Source organism: Grammomys surdaster, unplaced genomic scaffold, assembly GCF_004785775.1.
Source record: "Grammomys surdaster isolate TR1022 unplaced genomic scaffold, NIH_TR_1.0 125946, whole genome shotgun sequence".
Taxonomy (NCBI): Eukaryota; Metazoa; Chordata; class Mammalia; order Rodentia; family Muridae; genus Grammomys; species Grammomys surdaster.
Genome location: NW_021620768.1, coordinates 1,051,169 through 1,071,424, shown reverse-complemented (window position 1 = coordinate 1,071,424; position 20,256 = coordinate 1,051,169). Strand labels below are relative to the sequence as shown.

Below are 20,256 nucleotides of genomic sequence, written 5' to 3'. Positions count from 1 at the left end.
TACTGTTCCGTAAATGATGAGCACACTCTGCTTGGCTTCTTCTGTTTGCCTTGGCTATTCTGTCTGCAGTGTTTTGCCCAGAAGTCAAGGCTAATTTAGTCAATGTCTTCAACTGATTTAAGTACTACTTTTCCAGGTAGCTCACTTGGACTAGCCTATTTAAGTCTGCAACTCACTGTCTCTGGTACTCCCAACTGTCTATGTCCTGTGCATTTCCTCCCACTGCTTGTTATCTTTAGCATGCTACCAATCTACTTAATTCCTATATATAGCTGTCTCTTCTCATCAACTGCATAATCCCCACAAAGGATATAACCACTTGTCCACTAGATGCCTCATACAGTGGAGATATATTTTATGTTTGCCAAACTGAAAGGCTCATGTTATTGACATTACCAAGGTCACCCGGGCTAGCATTTGTCATTTAGTTTGTGAGGTCCAGAGAGACAAAACAGACTGATTAAGGTCACTACTCAGTAAGCAAAAATATTGGGAAGAAAATCTGTTCTTAGAAGTTCAGTCATCAACTCTGCCCTTGGATTCAAATCATGGACAACATATGCTTTAGAAAATGGGACTCAGGGACTGGGGAGGGAATGGGGTTAAGACCACTGGCTGTTCTTCTGAAGCACTAAAGTTTGATTCCCAGTACACACATCTGTAATTCTAGCTGTGGGGGTGGGGGTGGGGATTCCACACCCTCTTTTGGCCTTTGTGGGCACTGCATGCACATGATGCACTGACTTACAAGCAGAGAAAACACTCGTATACATAAAGTCAAAGACAAACAAACAAAAGCAAAGAAACAGAAAGTGCTGGAGAAGCAAAGCAAGAGCAGCTGTGCTGAAGCTCCCAGGAAGGAGCTCTAGTTTTCTGTTGTACCTGTGGAAAAAATGGCTGCTTTCTTTAAGTCAGTTCTGACCATCTCCTGAAGATGCTCCATCCCCCTGGCAAGGGTAGTCTCACTCTGAGTATCAGCCCCTCAGAGGCAGGGAAGGAGAAAGATCATGAAAGAGCTAGAAAGGGGAAGCAGAAAGCTCACTGTATTCTTGGACTGTCATAACTACCAGAAAGTGATCAGCACCTCCAGGCTTAAAAGAGGGGCCCTCAGCACAAGAAATGCAGCAGGATCTTTTGGTGAAACAGACTATGCAAGAAGTTGAAGAAGGTAGAAAACAGACCTACAAGATCTGCCAACCTGTCTGTTAGGTTCAGAGGCAGGAGTTAAATTGAACACTCACAAGATATCTCCCAGGGCAGCCAGTTGCCTCTCAGCCATTTGGCGCTCTCGAAGAGGGTCCCCATCCAGGTCTAGTAGGTCATTTTCGCCATAGAGGCTGCCCAGCCCCAGAGTGCGCTTTGATCTACACCAGAGATACAACGGGGAAACAAGCAACATACTGAGCAGGTGTGTACCCAGAAGAGAAAATCAGATACAGCCTCCGGAGGGGCAGCGAGAACAGAGGAGCTCTGCAAACCTATAGTCATTCATCTGTTCCTGGATCTCCAGCACGACTGCCTCCTGAGCTTCACAGAGCACACCACGAGGGTCCTCACTGTTTCGTAGGCGTAGGTCTGTAGTGGGAGACCAGAGAGGCAGAATAAAAAGGTGTTGAGGAGGAGAAGGAGGAAGAAGAGGGGAGGGGAAGGAGGAGGAGGAGGAAGAAGAAGAGGAGGAGGGAGAGGAGGAAGGGAGGAGGAGATAATTTCTGCTAAGCCCCTCAAGTGGTTTTTGCATCCTGTGATGCTTGGTAGAAAAATTGGCTTTTTGGCCCATTAGCCTGAAAGTAGGGGTGGCCTGCATTCCTTCCAGGCAATATGCTTTTTCTTTAATTAAGGACATGTTTCACTTATTGTGTGTGTGTACATGTGCCATGGTGTATGTGGAGGTCAGAGGACAACTCTGTAGAGTTGGTTCTCCTCTCCCCACCTGTATGTGGCTTCCACGAACTGAACTCAGGTTGTCAGGCTTAAGGCTGAATCATTCTTCTGTTCCTATTAAAGTAAAGGATAGAATTATTCTTTGGATGTCTAATGCTCCATGAGAGGAAGTATTGAAGCCCTTTCTCATTGGATATATGCTTAAATGTCTGCGGATGTAGTCTTCTTGTACACGTATTCCTTCTACTACCTTGATACCATTTCAAAGGCCTAAACACCAGAAACCTTTCATATTCCATGGAGCCAAGACATGCACTTCCTGTTCTGACATCTAGCAATGCACAGGTTGTGCCAAGGTCTTGGAAGCGGCAACCTCATATTCTTATATATTCTCTCTCTCTCTCTCTCTCTCTCTCTCTCTCTCTCTCTCTCTCTCTGACAGGGTATTGATATGTAGCTCAGGCTGTCCCAGAACTTATTTTGTAGACTAGGCTGGACTCATACTCAGAGATCTGCCTGACTCTACCTCCTGAATGCTGAGAATAAAGGCATGTGCCACCATGCAGGTTTTCTCACTGTACTTTTGAGCAACCTGCTTTGTGTGTACGTGGAATTTGTCCTTCCTGTGTTTTTGCCATTAACTGTTTCTTTCCAAATGTAGCTCTAGCTTGTAAAACACTACCTGTGCCCAGCTTCTTCTTTTTTTGTTTGTTTGTTTTTTGACAGTCTCATATATCCTAGACTGGCTTGCTATATAGCTAAGGACAATCCTGAACTTCTGATCTGTCTCTACTTCCTGAATGCTGGGATTACAGAGGTGTGCCACTACACTTGGCTTATGGGTACTGGGATTCAAACCCAGGGCTTAATCTGGAACTAGGAGGAAAGGCAACATCACCTGTTCCCTGGTCCTCATTCTGACTCTTCAGCAAACAAAAACCCAACCCCCTAGAACCAACCAACTGAAAAGTCCTCTCAAGTCAAGAGTCCAGAGGTTCTGACTTGGTAGGTGGGTTGGAGTAAGGTTTGGTCTCTGTAATTTTACAAGTCACCCACAGCAATCTGTCCTTGCTTAGAGATCCTTGGTTAAGTCTAATTTCCTCTTCTTCAAGTAAACCTATAAAAAGTAAGGCCCAGGGGTCCCATGGAGGGTTGGCAGAAATGAATTCAGGTTTCCTAACTACTCCAGTATCTGTGATAGGGCAGAGTGAACTCTTAGATCGTATCTGTTCAGACCTGTTCCTAAGTGTCAAGTGTTTTGGACTAATCCCCTATGGATTCTGCCCCCTGTACAGGGCAGCTGCCCAGGGTCAGGGACTCTGACTCTGTCTCTGGTGCTTCCTGAGAGCTCAGTACAAGAGGGCACTAAAAAGGCAGCCTGACCCATGAGCGACTTACCGATCTCAGCCTGCAGCATCTCAGGGATCTTCACTCTGAGAGGCTGTAAAATACAAGGTGGGGGCAAAAGTGAGGCTGTGTGCACTGAGAGGACCCGAGCAGGAGGTGCCTAGGGCCTGGCCATGTGTCCTCTCCTGTCTACAGCAAGCTCGCCTTTCTATCTCTTCTCAACTTTGGATATGAATTCTAGGCTAGGACTCTGGACATGGCCCGTGAGTTACAAGGCAAGTGGATACTACACTCTGAGCGCGGCCCAGCAGTTTTCTTACTTTGATGCATGGAATATAGAATGAATGGCATGTTCTAAAACTGAACTAGTGTTAAATTAGCTGCTAGACTCTGCTTTGCCTCTGAGTGGTTCCAAGAGGATAACCTTTGTTACTGGATAGATTGTTGCTCCCCGCTTTGCTACCAGTGGAAACTGGGTATATGTCACCAGTCCTGCACGATACTCTGACACGTGTCCTTAAATCTCTTGCCATGTGGCTGGATGTTGGTATGGTTTTGCAAGTATGTGGCAGCTCTAATCTCCTTACTCGAGACCCATTGAAGGCAGTAAATGCAAAACACTGAGAAAACCAAATTTCCTGAACTTCATTAGCCTTCGTGGTCGACTGTGAGAAGAATAAAATCATCTGGAATTAGCTTAGTTGATCAGATTACAAAGTCACGATAAGGAATGTGATCTGCAGGCAGACGCTTTGGCCAGCAGGATCCTGACATCCCTGAGAACCCAGTTCAGATGCAGAGAGGTGCAATCCTCCTAGACACTATGGGCTTCCCTTCCAACTCCTTCTTTAGAGAAGGACAGCAAGTCTGCCTAAGTTTTGGAAACTCACACTCTCCTTACTTCACTAATCCAGATTATCTGATATTCTTGGGTCTGTCTCTTCATCCGGGTAAAGAAAACCAGACAAGGTTTGGGGAGTAATTAGAACATCCATCTCAGTGGCTCTCAACCTTCCTAATGCTATGATCCTTTAATTCAGTTCCTCATGTTGTGGTGACCACAACCATAAAATTATTTTGTAGTTACCTCATAACTGTAATTTCACTACTGTTACAAATCATAATGCAAATATCTGTGTTTTCTGATGGTCTTAAGCAACCCCTATAAAAGGGTTATTAGACCCCAAAAGAGGTCTCGATTTACAGGTTGAGAACTGCTACTCTATTTCTAAATATTCTGAAGAGAGGTAGTGTGTATTTTATATGTGGAACTAAAGAGACACAGAGGATATAAAATCTTTAAATTAGGAAAAAATGTTCTTATTTTATGTGTTTTGCCTATGTGAATATCTGTCTAGCACGTGAGTGCCTGTCATATCCCCTGGAACTGGAGTTATAGATGGTTGTAAGCCACCATGTGGGTGCTGGGAATCAAACCTGGGTCCTCTGGAAGAACAACACGTGCTCTTAGCAACCCATATCTATAGCTCTAGGGGAGATAAATCTTTGAGAGGCAGGAACAGAATCCAGGAATCCTAAAAACTTGTCCGTAACTTTCTGGTGTTGACAACCTACCTATGAGAACATGCCTCTCACAAAGGATCTCCCCCATCCCTCTCCAGAGGGAGAGACACAAGAAGCAGCACCTGGTGCAGAGCCCTGACTCCTACTTTATAGGTATAAAATGCCCATGATGCTGGCTGCTCCAGTGTCCTGTAAGTCCACAGAAGGAAAAGCAAAGCTGACAGGAGGAAGCAGCACTAAATTCAAGATGGGTGGCGACCATCCTAGTGAACACAAACACATTTTTGAAATGTTAAAAAAAAACAACCCTGTTCTCTATATAGCTTTAATATTTTGTTTGGCTTTCCTCTGCTTGTGGTTCAGACTATGGAATTGTAATCTAACTCATGATGGTCTTACCGCATTTTTCTCTAGGAAAATATTCCAGATGTCTCTGCCCAAACTTCGGGAATCTTTGGGATTTGTCTGCTGATAAACTTCTGAACACAAATAAAAAAGCTACAACGACAGAGAAACTGGATTAGAGTCATAGATCTTCCTTCTCCAGGGATGACTTTACCATGAGGACATTGGGTAATGTTTACAGACATTCTGACTTGTTAATTTACTAGGTAGTGGTTCCTACTGCCATCTAGGGGTCGAGTCCAGTAAGTGGGTAAATATCTCCAAATTAAGACAATCTTTCACAGCAAAGAATTCTCCCTCTGAAATGCCAACAATATGGAGGCTGAAAACGATAAACAACCTCAGTCCCTCCCATGAGCACATTTCAGGTTGGCTATTCTTCTACTACTGTCTCCTTCCACACTCAACATTTCTTGGTGCTTCTTCACGTGTTTATGTACTATTTCTGAAGAGCTTTTATTTTGCTTCTCTTGGTGATGTGTGACTTTTCAGGAATGCTTCTGAGACATCAGGATTTGGGGCTAAACAAACAGGTATTCAACGAGTTCCCTTTGAGCAAATCAATGTTTGTTCTGGCCACTTACTGTGATATTCCCAGAAAGAAAAAAACAGCAGCTCATTCCTTGGGCTTACTCAGAAAACTACAACTCTGACCCTTGTCTCCCATCATCCCGTTTCTATGCCACTTGGAGGAATGAGAGGGCGTATACGGTGGCAGCTTTGTGCATCACCTTGGGGCACCATGGACTTTATCCATCTTCTACTATGTCTCTTTTTTTTTTTTTTTTTTTTGAGACAGGGTCTCATTGTGTAGCCCAGAACTCAAGAGACCATCTGCCTTTGCTTCCAGAAGCTGGTATTCCTTCATGTATCACCTTAGATGGAAGATTCCTTAGTACTCTGCCCTACCAAAAGTTTTTATAGCAACATTGTAAATCTGCAAGGGTGACTCAACTCCTGGGTCAATTTGTATCTGCTTTCATTTAAAAACTCTGAAGACTTCCTTAACCAATGGAGAAGGACAGTTTTCCTGGCCTAGATCTTCTTGCTGTCCCTTAGGCTACAAGTAAGGCTCTGTTCTGTCTCTGACTTTGAGATGTCCGACTTTGCCTATGGAGCTGACATTAAAAACTAGATACATAGAAAGATCAGACATAGTGATCAGAGATTCCCTGCTGAGTACAAGCAGGGCTCAAACAGACTGACACTTCTGACTTACCAGGGGGCCAGGGTCTGCCTGGGAGAAGATGTAACGCAGAAAAACTACCAAGTAAGCTGGATGTGACTTCAGTTTTTCAAGATCTTGGAAGATGATATCACTCTGGAAGGCAGAAAACTGAGAATGGCCAGGAGGCACAGAGACAGGAAACGGCACACTTTACTCCCAAGCTCTCTATCTTCCCTGCTCCGTTAGCTGAGCCTTCTTCCCCATAGGGTCCTTTCATAGCTGGTGCCAATCAAACTGCTTCCAGTCAAGGGCAGTGTGGGTAAAGCAAGGGAGGAAAATTAAAGGAATAAACCAGAAAACTGTTACCTCATTGTTGAAATAACCTGGGTCATAATCTTCCTCTGGGCCAATAATCAGAGGCTTTGGGCTTTGATCTATACCCTGAAGGAGAGAGTTGAAATATAGAATGAGAGATTATAGAAGATGTAGACTCAACTTCCTCCATGATATCTGTTCAGCAGCCTAACTTTAAAAAGGCCACTTGAGTCTTACTAGCACCTCAAGGTTCAGCACAGATGTAATGATTTCCACTCACAGAAAGCCAACTGCTTCGTAGGACCCAGAAGACATAGAGCAGTCTGGTCACATGACATGGTAAGATGGGAAATTGGAAAAATGTTCTCTTTCTGTTTGCAAAGATGAGGAGTGAGTGTCCTTTAACCAAGTAAAAGCTATCAGCACCTAATGGACTACTGGGTTGGAGACTTGTGTTTTCCTAAACAGACCAACTCACCACTGTTCTCCCTAAACAACCACACAACTACCACAGTGCTGCTGAGTAGTGTGGACAGCAAGTGTATGAATGAGTAACTGTTAGAGGGACCGGAGCACCAGATTTGTTTCTCCTTCAATGCAACAGGATGGGGCTGATCTTCTTTAAACACCCACACGTACTGTTTTCCTTGTCTGTTTAACAATCTATGGTAGACTCCCATTCCCTGTTAAAACTCAGACTCTCTACCCTGGCTTTTATGTTTCTTTTTTCTTTCCGTGGATTTTAAAAAGATATTAATCCTAACATACCAGTAATGACTTTCCAGGAGGCTTCACACTACATGAACTTTTCAAATACTTTATAGGTCAGACTCTTCTAAAGATTCCCTGAGATACCAAAAGCTTTTTGATTTTGTCTTTTCCCAAGACAGTCTCACTATGAAGCCCTGGCTGTTCTAGAACCCACTCTGTAGACCAGGCTGGCCTCAAACTCACAAATCCACCTGTCTCTGCCTCCCAAATGCTGGGATTATCAAAGACTTTTCAGTGACCACATTCCCCCATTTTTAGTGACTCTCTAAACCAGCTTTGCTTCTAGAAGCACCTACTTTACTTATGTCCTTCCTTAACAGGTGCATCCTAATGGTGCCTCTTATCTTCTGTTTTTCTGGACAGTTATTCACCTCTAACCCCAGGAAGACTGAGAGAGAGAGACCCCCAAAGTATCAAAGAGAGTGAAAGAGGGAGGCCCTGAGCTGCTCACACCTTCAAAGCCACAGTTAGGCTGGCACGCTGTCTGTACTTCTCAGATACATCTCAAGGCCTCCACTCTTGCATCAGCTGGTCTTTGAAGCCGATGCCATCTAGATCCCCTAGAATCTCTGGCAAAAGCACTAAAAAGACTAGATTTTAGCTTGTCCAGGGAAAAAGCTTTTAGAAATATTAACTTATTTTTAAAATGTTTCTGTATAGGTGTATATTGGATGCTGAGCATACTCTCTATATTTTTCTCCCTTCTAGTGCCTTATCCTCCCATTGGTCCCCTTTGTCTCTGGGGACAGTCATTTCATATACACAATACATAATTTTATATATCTATAGAAAGCCAAGAAATAGCAAATGAGCAAAACACATGCTATTTGTCTCTCTGAAATTGGCTTTATTCTTATGATTAGCTCTAGTTGCATCCACTTTTATGCAAATGACATGAGTTGGTTCTTTATTATGGCTAAAAAAAAAATTCCATTGTGTATACACACCACATATTCTTTATCCTCTGGTGCTGAACACCAAGGCTGGTTCCATGACTCAGTTACTGTGACTGTGCTGCCATAAACATGGACATGCACATGTCTGTGATCCTGACCTGGAGCTCTTTGGCTAAATATCCAGGAGTGGTATAGATGGTCATTGCTGTACAGGAATTTTCTCTAAATAAACATTCTATACTACTGGAAGCTCCTTATGACTCAAGAAGTAAACAACTCAGACACTTCAGGAAATCCCTGAGACTGACTGATGCACTAAGCCACTCCTTCCCCAATCATATAAAAAGCAGTAAGGACTGCTGAGAAATACCCTCAGACCAACTGAGCTATCTAGAAGAGACTCTCTCCAACCTGTCAAGTTGACAGTTGACTAAGTTCCACAGTGCATTCTAGATTTCCAGCTGTCATGACCTGTCACCCATGCTAGGGTTGGCTTTTGTTGATCCCTTTTGTTGAATGTTTCTGTTCCTATAGTCAACTCTACCCATATTCCTGTAAGTAACTCCAATAAAAACTCAAGTACATCAAGTTGGACTTTGGTGGTATTATCATCAGGTCCCTATCTGGGATGCATAGATATTTGTTCAGGTTGCCCCAGAATAGTGTCACACAATAGTCATATGAAAGACCTATTTTTAGTTTTTGAGAAATCTTCATATTGATTTTAATAGTGGTTAGGACTAGCTTATATTACTACCAGCAATATATAAGGATTTTCTTTAATCTACATCCTTACCAGCTTTTTGAATGTATTTTCTTAATGACTGCCATTCTAAATGGGATAAGATGGGTCTCAGTACAGTACATTTCTCTCACGGCTAGTGAAGTTAAGTATCTTTTCATGTTTATTGATCACTGTATTCCATATTTTGAGATCTGTTTCTTCACTTCATTAGCCCACTTACTGACTGGGTTTTGGTTTCTTACTTTTGTTTGTGTTTGTTTTGGAGACAGGGTCTCTTTACATTGTTCTGGCAGTCCTGGGACTGACTAACTATGTAAACTAGGCTGGGCTCGACAACTCCATCTGCCTCTTACTCCCAAGTGCTGGGATTAAAGGCATGCTCCACCATGCCTGGCTTCCAATATAAAATTTCTTTTCTGAAAAAAAATCAAGTAAATGCTATTAGATTCTAATTCATTACAATAAACATTGCTTCCAACCTTAGCTACTCCAAGTGACTGGCATTCATGTGGGTCTTAACAGGTGGAAGGATTAGAATAGCTCAAAACCTGCCCAGCATAGTGCCTACAGCTCATTAATAAATTGTAATGTTTTGTGTCATTGGAAATTTTTGGGCAAGAAGTGGAGTAGAAACCCCCTGTAGTTAAGGAGTAAAAGAGGGCATAATAACTCCCCACAAAAATAATTAATAAACAGCCAGTGCTTTTGACTGCTGAACCATCTTTCCAGCTCTGAATTTTTATAGTACAAGATACATTCACATAGATTGGAATTGAAATGATATAAAAGGGTAAATCGATTTAAAGTTTCTCAATTTCTGTCTGAGTCTCTTTGGAGGTGATAACCATCAGCTTCTCATGTATTCATGCAGAGCCAGCTCATGCAGGAGGCATCTCATAAACATAAACGGCAGCTTTCTCTCTCCATTGTCCTGTGCCTTTCTAGATAAGGCTTTACAAAACCATTTCTAGACATGTATGCTGCCTCACTTACACTTACCTTATATTCATGGTATGTGATACTGGTTTAAATTTGCAGCAGTGACAAATATCCTTTAAAATGAATTTGAGTTTAAGAAAGTAAGCTTAGACAGGCTTGGTAGTGCATGCCTTTAATCCCAGTCCCTCAGAGGCAAAGCCAAATATCTCTGAGTTTTAAGTTCAGCTGGGTTTATACAGTCAGTTCCTGAGCAGCCAGGCTACACAGTAAGACAATGTTTCAAACAAATGAGGGGGTGGGGGGAGGATGGGGGCAGTGGAGAGAAAAGAAAAGAAAAGAAGGAAGAAAAAAGCAAGCTAGCTAGCTAGCTTGAAGAAAATACTAAATAACATTATGAAACTAAAATGTAGATTTGGAAAAACATTAGTGTAGTGGTAAAATTTATAGACCCCTGTCGTAGTGAGCAGTGTCTTGTTAGCCTTCATCTGCACTACTCCAGGCAAGCCCGTCCACAGCCCAGGTTCTCTGCAGGACTTTGTCTTGAGCCCAAATTCGTCTCCCTGAAATCTTCCCTGGACCTAGTTCTACTTCTGAGAGTGGGGGCTTTCAAGTCACATTTTGTACTCTTGGGCAGTACCAAAGAACCTGAGGTAGCTGAACAGGAAAGTTTCTAAGCATGTTGAACTTCTGTTTGTTTTCTATATTGGGATTCTAGAATAAGGCTCATTGTTTATTTAATACACAGCATAGTGTTTTCGTATAGCTACATCATTGTATCTTGCTCTTATTCATGTCCTTGCCCTCAGTTTTGATTGAAGCAAAGTTTTGCTGAGGGAAGATAAGTATTCTGAATATCCAGATATTTAAAGATCACCAGCTTTTCTTTAACTTGTGTGATCTGTGAGAGACATCTACTGACTCCACACAGAAGCTGACTCCTTTCCTCTTTACTCTGTGCTCGGTCTTCTCTATTTGTTCTCTAGGTGACCATCTCAAACAATGTGTTGTCAGAGCAGGGTTAGTCTGATTATTCAAGATTACATACTGGTGATAACCCTGGCCTGAATCTTAGCTGTGAAAGGAGAAAGGCAGTCGGGGGGTGGAGGGTGGGGGGTGGGTGGGTGGGTGGGGAAGGGGTGGTTTGTGTCTCTTACCTGGTGGTTGAGTGGGTGCACCACTGCATCGGAGCCCTGCCGCCTGTGGTGCTGGGCCACCCTGGCCAGGATTACTGGGGAGGTTTGAGGGCTGTCTAGTCCAGGATCTGACAATACTGAGTTCCGATTCATCAATGACTAAAGGAAGAAAATTCCGTGAGAAGGAACCTCCCTCATCCACACAACTCTCTGGGGTCAGCTTGCTTTATGAGGACAACCATGCTGACACCACACCCTTGATTATATATTTTCCCACGTAACCTAACAGCTCTCTGAGGGAACATCATCTCTCAACCTCCTTTTCACACAAAGAACCAGGCCTCAGAAAGGTCATGAGACTTATTGACAGTCCAAGAGCTTGTATATATATTCAATCCAGAAAGTCTCAGTCACAGTTCACATACTTCACTGCCAAGTGCATCACCTCTTATGTATGACAACCAGAGGTTATGGAGGCCTATATTACATTCCACCATTTTCTTGGAGACCTCCTCACATATCTGTTCTTTTATAGATACCAATCATCTTGTCACCAATAGCCAGGAACAGTCGGAAAAGGACTTGGTGGGATTCACTAACACTACCCACCTTTTCACTTCACATTTTACCCAACAGAGCTGATCAATTGTGATAGAATACAATCTGGCATGAGAATGTATGCCAAAGCTGCCCAGATCAGAACACAGTGACTGAGTCCCTAGTGCTACAATTGTGGAGGATGATGTACCCAGACGATGGGTCAGCGAGCAGCAGCGCTGTCCAGTGCCCAGAGATGGGACACTGGATGCATAGTTGTAATTGTGCCTATTGGCACTCACCTCACTGATGGAGGGAAAGCGTTCTGTCCCAGAGTCCAAGCCACTGTCGGCCTCCTGGGAGTCCACAGAGAGGCGGCCTGAGAAGAAACCGGGTTAGACAGTTTTAGAAAAGATCTCAGGTCCTGAGGAACAGACTTTCTTGTGGGCACTAGGTAGGGAGGGGAAGCTGCCATCTTCCTTTCTTCTGCCAGCTGTCCTTTAACTCTTTCATACAAAGACCCCCATTTTCTCTTGACACACTGGTCTTTTACTCTCCCAATATCCAGCTTTTGCCTACTTCTGCAACTGGGCACAGAATACGTCACCACCTAAAATAAGTCTGTGTAATGCCCTTAAGGCTACTCTTACCCTTCAGCTTATTCCTGACCCTCGTCTGGTCACCACCCTTCTTTGCAAGAGTTTGTTGAACTCCTAAGTGCCACATGCTGTCAACAAGCTACTGTCTGGACTTGTAATCTCAGTAGGTCCTGTTTCTTAACTACTTATTTTTACACACCCAACTGCCCTGTGGGTTGGTATCCCTTTTCCTTGTTATTCTAGAATCTGCCTCACTGGGAGTGACGACCATGAAATAGCCTCATATATACCAGGGGATGACAAGATTTACCTTCACATGTTCTCTGGCTGGTCTCACCACAGAGTGGAAGTATGTCCTAAGAGAGAAAAGACCAAAGGGGGAGAACTGTTTTAGAGCCTCTCCCACTCCCATTCCTTTTCCCAATCAGAGCTATGTTTGCTTTTATAGCAAGTGGCCACCTCTGCTTTATTGCCTGGGAAATGCCTGGCTTAAAGAGATGTTCTCTGAGAATGTGTAGCCTGAGAAGGTTTCCCAACTTCTTATAGTGGGAAAGGAGTTTGACCATTATTGTAAAACTTAATAAAAATCTCCCTTCACTTACCACCCTGGACTTTAAAACATGTATTGTTTTATTTCGGTTAGATACAGGAAAGGTATTCTAACCATCAAGAAATAAAACAGTCCTAAGGTTGCACTGAGGACAGATGTTAAACAGCTGTGTATGGGGAGCACTGGTATTGGCATGGAACTGTGCCCCAGCCATTGCAGAAGTGACACTGGCAGCGTTTTACTGTGCACAAAGCATTTTCTTAACTGCATTCAATCTTTCAGCAACTCCAGTAAAAGAGGCTATTCCCATGTAACAAATGAGAAGTTAGAAAGAAGCTTAGGTGTTCTAAGCCACAGTCTAAGTGAAAAACAAAAACAAAACAAACAACAAAAAACCCAAAAGTAGGGCTAGAGTCCAAATGTACTGATCTCAGCTCAGAGTCTCAGAATTCATGTCACACAGACACCAACAGTGGCAGCAGCCACACACACATGCACAAAGCATGGTGCCAGGGGCATGCTCTAGTTCTGGCAACACCCTAGTAGGTAGATTCTGTTGTGGCCTTCCTCTATAAGAGAGAAAACAAAAGAGCGGGCTCTTAGTGGTGAGGTTACTTAGCTATGAGTCTGAAAGTTGAGGGGAACTAGAGCTAGAAATCAGAACTAGATGGTCTATGCCCATAATCTAAGCCAGCCACCATGTATCAAAGTTCCTTCAGAAAGTAAATTTGTAAAGTTTATTTGCCTATGTTTTTACCAACTTCTGAACAGGACATTAAGAATGTAAACTGTTTTAAATTTTTAAAAGTTTTTTGTTTTTATTTTGTGCGTATTGGTGTTTTTGCATGCATACGCACATGTACGTGCACCATGTATGTGCAGTGCCCATGGAAGCCAGAGGAGGGATTGGATCCCCTGGAACTGGCATTATAATTGGTTGTGGGCGCTGGGAAATGAACATGTGTCCTCTGGATGAGCAGTCAGTGCTCTCAACTGCTGACCCATCTCTCCAGCTCTACCTCAAACAATTTCTATGGGTTTGGGGAAATTTTCTTCTTAGATACTACAATTTCCTAAGGTTAGTTCTTACCCTAAGAACTGAGGCTTGATGGTTATAAAAAGACACTCATAGTAAAGTCCCTGATGAGAATAAACAACCTCCTCCTGTGTGGCATTTTCTACAAAGTGCATTTAGATCCTTCTCTACTGACTGAAATCTTTTCCTGAGGCTGAGGAAGGTACTTATGTTCCTTTGGAAAAAGCTACGAGGTGAATGGTGAGTGATCCCAGAGCAGGAATACACACTTTGTGGAAACTATTCAGAAGGGAAGAGTAATTAGCAGATAAAAGCAGACATCTAATTTAGTGCATTTGCTTTTTCACAAGGCGGGCATGAAACAGGCTTTGGTATCCTGTGGTATCTCTACGGTATCCCAGGTAGGTGTTGCGATAGTGCTCAGCCTCTGTGGTGCTAGTTCTTCTGTGGCCCATGAGACTTTCTGTCCTGCTCTCCTCCTCCTACACTAGTCTGTCTGCATGGAGCTGCTCCTTAAGCAACGCCTACTACCACTCACCACTAAGCCACCAGTCTCCTGCTGGATCTTCAGCTGTAACTGAGTGACTCGCCGCCGGGCACCTTCCATTTGCTCTTCTAGCAGGCTGGCGGGGTTCCGACTATACACCTCATAGATACGCTAGGGAGGAGTAAGGAGGAAGAGGAGGAGGAGGAGGAAGAAGAAGAGGAAGAGGAGGAATAAGAGGAAGAGGAGGAAGAGGGGAAAAGGTAGAGGGGTGGTTAGTAGAGGATAGCTGACTTACCAGCAGTAAGAACAGTAGTTACCACAAAACAAGAAGAGGGAAGAGATTTCTGTCTGTTATAGGTGCCTGCATTTCACCATCATTTAGGATCAGAAAAAAGGTGACTAATAAGAGACAGAATGTATGAAGCAGCTGAGAAAGGAAACAAACCAATGAAGCAAAACCAGAGGCCTGCCCTACACTCACCTATATTTAAGGGCTGGATGAGGTTGCACATCTGGCACAAGATCTTCTGTAACTCACAGTCAAGTATAAAATACTGAAGTGACTACCCAGATCACTACACAGATAATGTTAGGGCAAATATAACGTAATGGAAATCTCGAATAAGGAGAGGAAAAGCTTAGAAAGGCCTTGCTTATCAGAAGCTCCAGAAGAGCAGGCACCGTCTACCTCTCCTAGCATATCTGCAGCATGCAGCAGAGGAAGAGCACAGGGCTGACAAGACTGTCACTAGACCCTGGCTCCTTGATTTACTACCTGGGTAGGCTTGGGCAAGCCTGAATACAGCTGTCAAGAATGGAGATGACCCTAAGATCTGAATACGATTAGGTAACATGCTCGCCAGAGTGTCTGTGGCAGTTATTTGTTGAAATGTTTTTGTTAAAAAGGAATCGCTAGCAAAACTTACTAGTTAAATGATGACGTTAGGATTACATATTCACCAATTTCATCTGAAGCTTCCTGTTACCTGCCAACCTCATTAAAATTCCTTACATTTTACATTTATCTGTTCTATGCCACCAGAGCACAATTTGTCTCAGAACTTCTCCAACATTGCTCCACTTCAAAACATCTGCATCTGTACTCGCTAGTTTCATCTGTCAACTTTAGACAAGCTGGAGTTAGCACAGAGAAAGGAGACTCTCATAGGAAATGCCTAATGCCTTCATGAGATCAAGCTGTAAGGCATTTTCTCAATTAGTGATCAAGGGGGGAGGGCCCAGCCTATTGTGGGTGGTTCCATCCCTGGGCTGGTAGTCCTGGGTTCCATAAGAAAGCAAGCTGAGCAAGCCAGGGGAAGCAAGCCAGTAAGCAGCACTACTCCATGGCCTCTGAATCAACTCCTGCCTCCAGGTTCCTGCCCTGTGTGAGTTCCTGTCCTGACTTTCTTTGGTGATGAACAGCAATGTGGAAGTGTAAGCTGAGTAAACCCTTTCCTCTCCAACTTGCTTCTTGGTCATGAAGTTTTGTGCAGGAATACAAACCTTGACTAAAATAGCATCCATCTCTCTCTTCTTGTAACTCAGAAATTGCATCTTTTATCACTCCAAACCACTCTGATTGCTTTGAGTGTTCCTTAGACATCAGATACCTTTAAAATCTTTTTCAAATGGTTCCTTCCCTTTATCTGACCTTTTAAAGACATCTAAGTTCCCTAAATTAAGAGCAAATTCCCACAACAAAATTATTTCTACCAATCTAGATTGTTTTTTAAGCCACAGCCCCATTTTTCTTCCTCTCCCCATCACCTCAGCAGCTACCCTTTAAAAGATCAAATAGCAAATGGTATAGACACTGGATGCTGCCACAGTGACACAGATGTACACAAATCCTCAATCCACTTTCAGGTTTCTCTCCTCTGTGTTGGTGTGTTGGCTGACTTCAGCTAGACCCCAGCTTCAGTGATTATCTTGTTATGAGGATATCAGAATCTCCTTTCTCCAGAGCCATTTCCCAGAGGATAGAGAGACTACCTAGATGCTTCACAGGCACGCTCAATTCAGACCCAAAGGTGACCTTCAGTTCCATCCTGTAAGCTTTGCTCATGTGCCCTGTTTGATTCTACACATGGCACCCAGGCACCAAACTGAGCCATACTTTACTCTTCTCCTCTTAGCACATGTCTTAGGCTTTCCTGATGGGACTTCTGAGACACTTGTGACCAACTCTTTCACCCTAACTTCTACTGTTCTTGTCAAGCCTGCCATCATCTCATACACTAAGAACAGACACCACCAAGGTTTCTTTATGTCAAGTGTGTGTGCCTCAGGGTATGTATGTGCAGGTTCCTGCAAAGGCCAAAGGGCCCATGAAGCTTTGAAAATGGACTTACAGGCAATTCCAAGTGATACCATGTGGGTGCTGGGAACTGAGTCTGGGTCCTCTGTAGGAATAGCAAGTGCTCTTAATCATAGAAGCATCTCTCCAGCTCCCCAAACACTTCTCTCAAGAAAACTGATTTGAAAATCAATTCCCATAGCCTTTAGGAAAAACTCCAAGATCTTTAAGTGACCCAAATCACTTGCCCACCACTGTCCTCTTCTGTCATTTCAATGTTCTGGACACAGCAGACTGAACCCAATTCAATTATCACCTCAGGAAAGCACTGATTGATAACTGCATAAATTACTTATTCTTTCAGGCTTCTATGGTGCCCAAGAATTATTTAAAAATTTTCCATTGAGATATAATTCACATAATTTAAACTTATTTACAGTATACAATACAAAGTCTTTCAGTATATCACACAGTTGTGTAATCATTCTCACTATCAAATCCCAGCACATTCTCATTGCTTCAATAAGAAAGCTGGCTCCTGTAAGCAGTCACTGGCTCCTGGTAACTGTGAGTCTGTCTGTTTGTGAGCATTTGCCTATTCTGTACATTCCACACAGATAGAACTACAACATTTATGGGCTTTTGTCTGGCTTCTTTCACTTGGAATGTCTTCAGGGTTCTTCCATTTATAGCATGCATCTATTCTTTTTGATGGCTAAATATCCTACTGTGTTGAATATTTACCACATTTTTCTTATCAGTTGGTGACTATTACAAAGACGGTTGTCATAAATGTTCATGTACACATTTTTGTGTGAATATGAATTTTCAATTTTGCTTGGCATTTATGTAGAAGTGGATATATTTGGTTACACAGCATCTGTAACACCTGGAAGAACTGCCTAACATTTCCACATGACTGTATTCTTCTACATCCCCACTGTCAGTGATGCAAACAGACTGGGACAGTAAACTTGCAGACAAAACATAAAAACATTCCTCAGGTTTGTCTAAGGCCCTTCCCAGCATGCTACGCTTCATTATTTTGGCCATAAAGACCCCGGTGGTGGCTGTAAAGCAGAAGTAGTTTTGTCATCTGGAGAAGCAGTCCCTATCTTCTCACATACTTATTGGCCACGTGGAGTTCTTTCATTGTGTTTTTAGGGATGTTTTTCTCTATATAACCTAGGCTGGCCTCCAAACTGCAATCCTGCCTCAGACTCCAAGTGTTGGAATTACAGGCATATGTCATAACGCCAGCTTCTATCTTCTTTAGAGAACTGTTTAAATTCTTTGCTAATTTTGTTTAGAGTAAGAACAAACTTATGGGGCTGGAGAGATGTCTCTGGAGTCATTGTTACTCTTCCAGAGGTGCAGATACACTCTTCTGACCTTCCTGAGTACCTGCACATACACATTCTTAAAAAATGCTTTTAATTGGGAGGCAGAGGCAGGTGGATCTCTGAGTTCCAGGACAGCTAGGGATACATAAAGAAACCCTGTCTTGGAAAACCAAAACCAACCAACCAAAACAACAACAACAACAACAACAACAACACAACAACAACAAAGCTTATAATACATAAAAAAAATCAAATAATATTTTGAATTAATCAGTTTCCTACCTAAAGTGGGCTTTTTTTTTTTTTGTTTTCTGTTATTGTTGTTTTGTATGTCTAATTTTGGATGTTGTTTGCTTGCTTCTACTACTAAGCATGAACTGAATCTAGGCAATGATCTAGGCAAGTGTTCTACCACTGAAAAAAAGTCATAGTCTTTGCCATTTTTTTTTTTTAAAACGTGAAGTATACTGTAGCCATCCTCAGACACACCAGAAGACATAACCGCCATGTGGTTGCTGGGAATTGAACTCAGGATCTGGAAGAGCAGCCAGTGCTTTTAACTGTTCTATCTCTCCAGCTCCCTTGCCAAATTTTAAACTGTGCGGTCTTTTTTTAAAAAAAAAATATTTTTATTTTATTAGTTTATGTGTATGGGCATTGTGTCTGCATGTACATCTGTATACCATGTGCATATAGGGGCCACTGAGGTAAAAAGAGAGCACTGGATACCTTGGAACTGGAGTTACAGACAGTTGTGAGCTGCCATGTGGGTGCTGGGAGTTGAACCTGGGTTCTCTGGAAGAGAAGCCAGTACTCTTAACTGCTGAGCCATCTCTCCAGTTCCATTATTTGTCTTTTTACTCTTGAAGTGGAAGAGTTCTTTACACATTGTGGTAATTGGACCCTTAGCAGATATCTGACTGTGAGATATTTCTTTTCTTCTGTGAGCTGCCTTTTTATTTTTTTATTTTATTCCTTTATATACATACATTTTAATTTTGATGATATTCATCTATCTTTTGGAAGGATTGTTTGTGTTTTTAGTAACACAGAGAAACTAGTGGCTAATCCAAGGTTATGAAGATTCATACTCATGCTTCCTTGTAAAAGATTCATATTTTTCTTTGTTCATTACTTATAATATCTAACATAACGTAAATGCTGTGTAGCTACAATCCTGAGGAAATAGTAACAAGAAAACCATCTGTACATATACAGCTCAGATTCAAGTCCCCTCTTCTCCGTAACTCCTGGGAGTTTCATACTCTTGTTTGTTGAGACTTTCTTAATTCATTCTTAATTAAGTTTTGTTAATTACATGAGATAAGGATACAAATTAATTCTTTGTACATATTCAGTTGACCCAGCACTATCTGTTGAAGAGACAAACACTATTGTCTTAGTATCTTCGTTGGAAATGAGTTGCTATACATGTGTGAATTTCATACACATGTCTGAATTCTAGACTAGTGACCTGACCTATGTGTCTAGCATTGTATTGTAGCACAGTGTCTTAGTAATCCAATGTGAATATACAAGCACCAATCTACAACACAGTATGTCTTCATTTATCCCACCATGCTCCCTGGCACTGCTGTAACTCCTTCAGGGAAAGGCACACCTCTCATTTGTCTCTGTAACCATTCTAACTCCTACCTCTAAGGCTCCCCTCACTCACTGCTCTTACAGGATACTTAGTATACTGCAAGAACACAGTGCTTGTTAAGGGTGTTCTCACACGCCATGCCTTTCACCTAAACTGTTTTCTCACTAACATTCCCCAAACTCCTTTTCTGTTTATTTTTGAGTCAGGTTTACTCTATGTAGCCTTAGCTGGTCTGAAACTCACCACGTAGACCAGACAGGCCTTAAATTTATCGAGATCCACTTGCTTCACTCTCCCAAGTACTAGAATGAAGGGTATGTGCTACTGTTCCTGGTTTCCTCCATTTCTTTTGTCTGCTAAAGTTCCACTCCTTCAAACCCAACTAAAACACTATTTTTACTGCGAAGCTTTTACATGCCACTGTAATTGTTCTTCCTTTAAATCTTTATTACACACACACACACACACACACACACACACACACACACACACACACACAAATAAAAATTTAAAAAAAAAAAAGAAAAAGAAAAAGCTGGGCGGTGGTGGCGCACGCCTTTAATCCCAGCACTTGGGAGGCAGAGGCAGGCGGATTTCTGAGTTCGAGGCCAGCCTGGTCTACAGAGTGAGTTCCAGGACAGCCAGGGCTATACAGAGAAACCCTGTCTCGAAAAACCA

At 42.6% G+C, this 20,256-nt stretch overlaps 1 protein-coding gene across 10 annotated transcripts in view; it reads right to left on the bottom strand.

Moving 5' to 3' along the window:
* Nucleotides 1-20,256, bottom strand: part of Arhgef11 (Rho guanine nucleotide exchange factor 11) — a 117,277-nt gene that overhangs the window by 22,597 nt on the left and 74,424 nt on the right. For 7 of the 10 annotated variants that reach the window (XM_028753341.1, XM_028753339.1, XM_028753342.1 and 4 more), the window contains exons 8-17: nt 14,385-14,504; nt 12,571-12,616; nt 11,964-12,040; nt 11,146-11,283; nt 6,692-6,766; nt 6,377-6,478; nt 5,152-5,250; nt 3,280-3,322; nt 1,479-1,575; nt 1,242-1,364 (exon numbers count right to left, since the gene is read on the bottom strand). In XM_028753341.1, coding sequence (XP_028609174.1) covers nt 1,242-1,364; nt 1,479-1,575; nt 3,280-3,322; nt 5,152-5,250; nt 6,377-6,478; nt 6,692-6,766; nt 11,146-11,283; nt 11,964-12,040; nt 12,571-12,616; nt 14,385-14,504 — 920 coding nt within the window. The remainder of the gene's footprint in view (nt 1-1,241; nt 1,365-1,478; nt 1,576-3,279; nt 3,323-5,151; nt 5,251-6,376; nt 6,479-6,691; nt 6,767-11,145; nt 11,284-11,963; nt 12,041-12,570; nt 12,617-14,384; nt 14,505-20,256) is intronic. The other 3 variants (XM_028753344.1, XM_028753347.1, XM_028753345.1) reach the window with 1 other exon arrangement.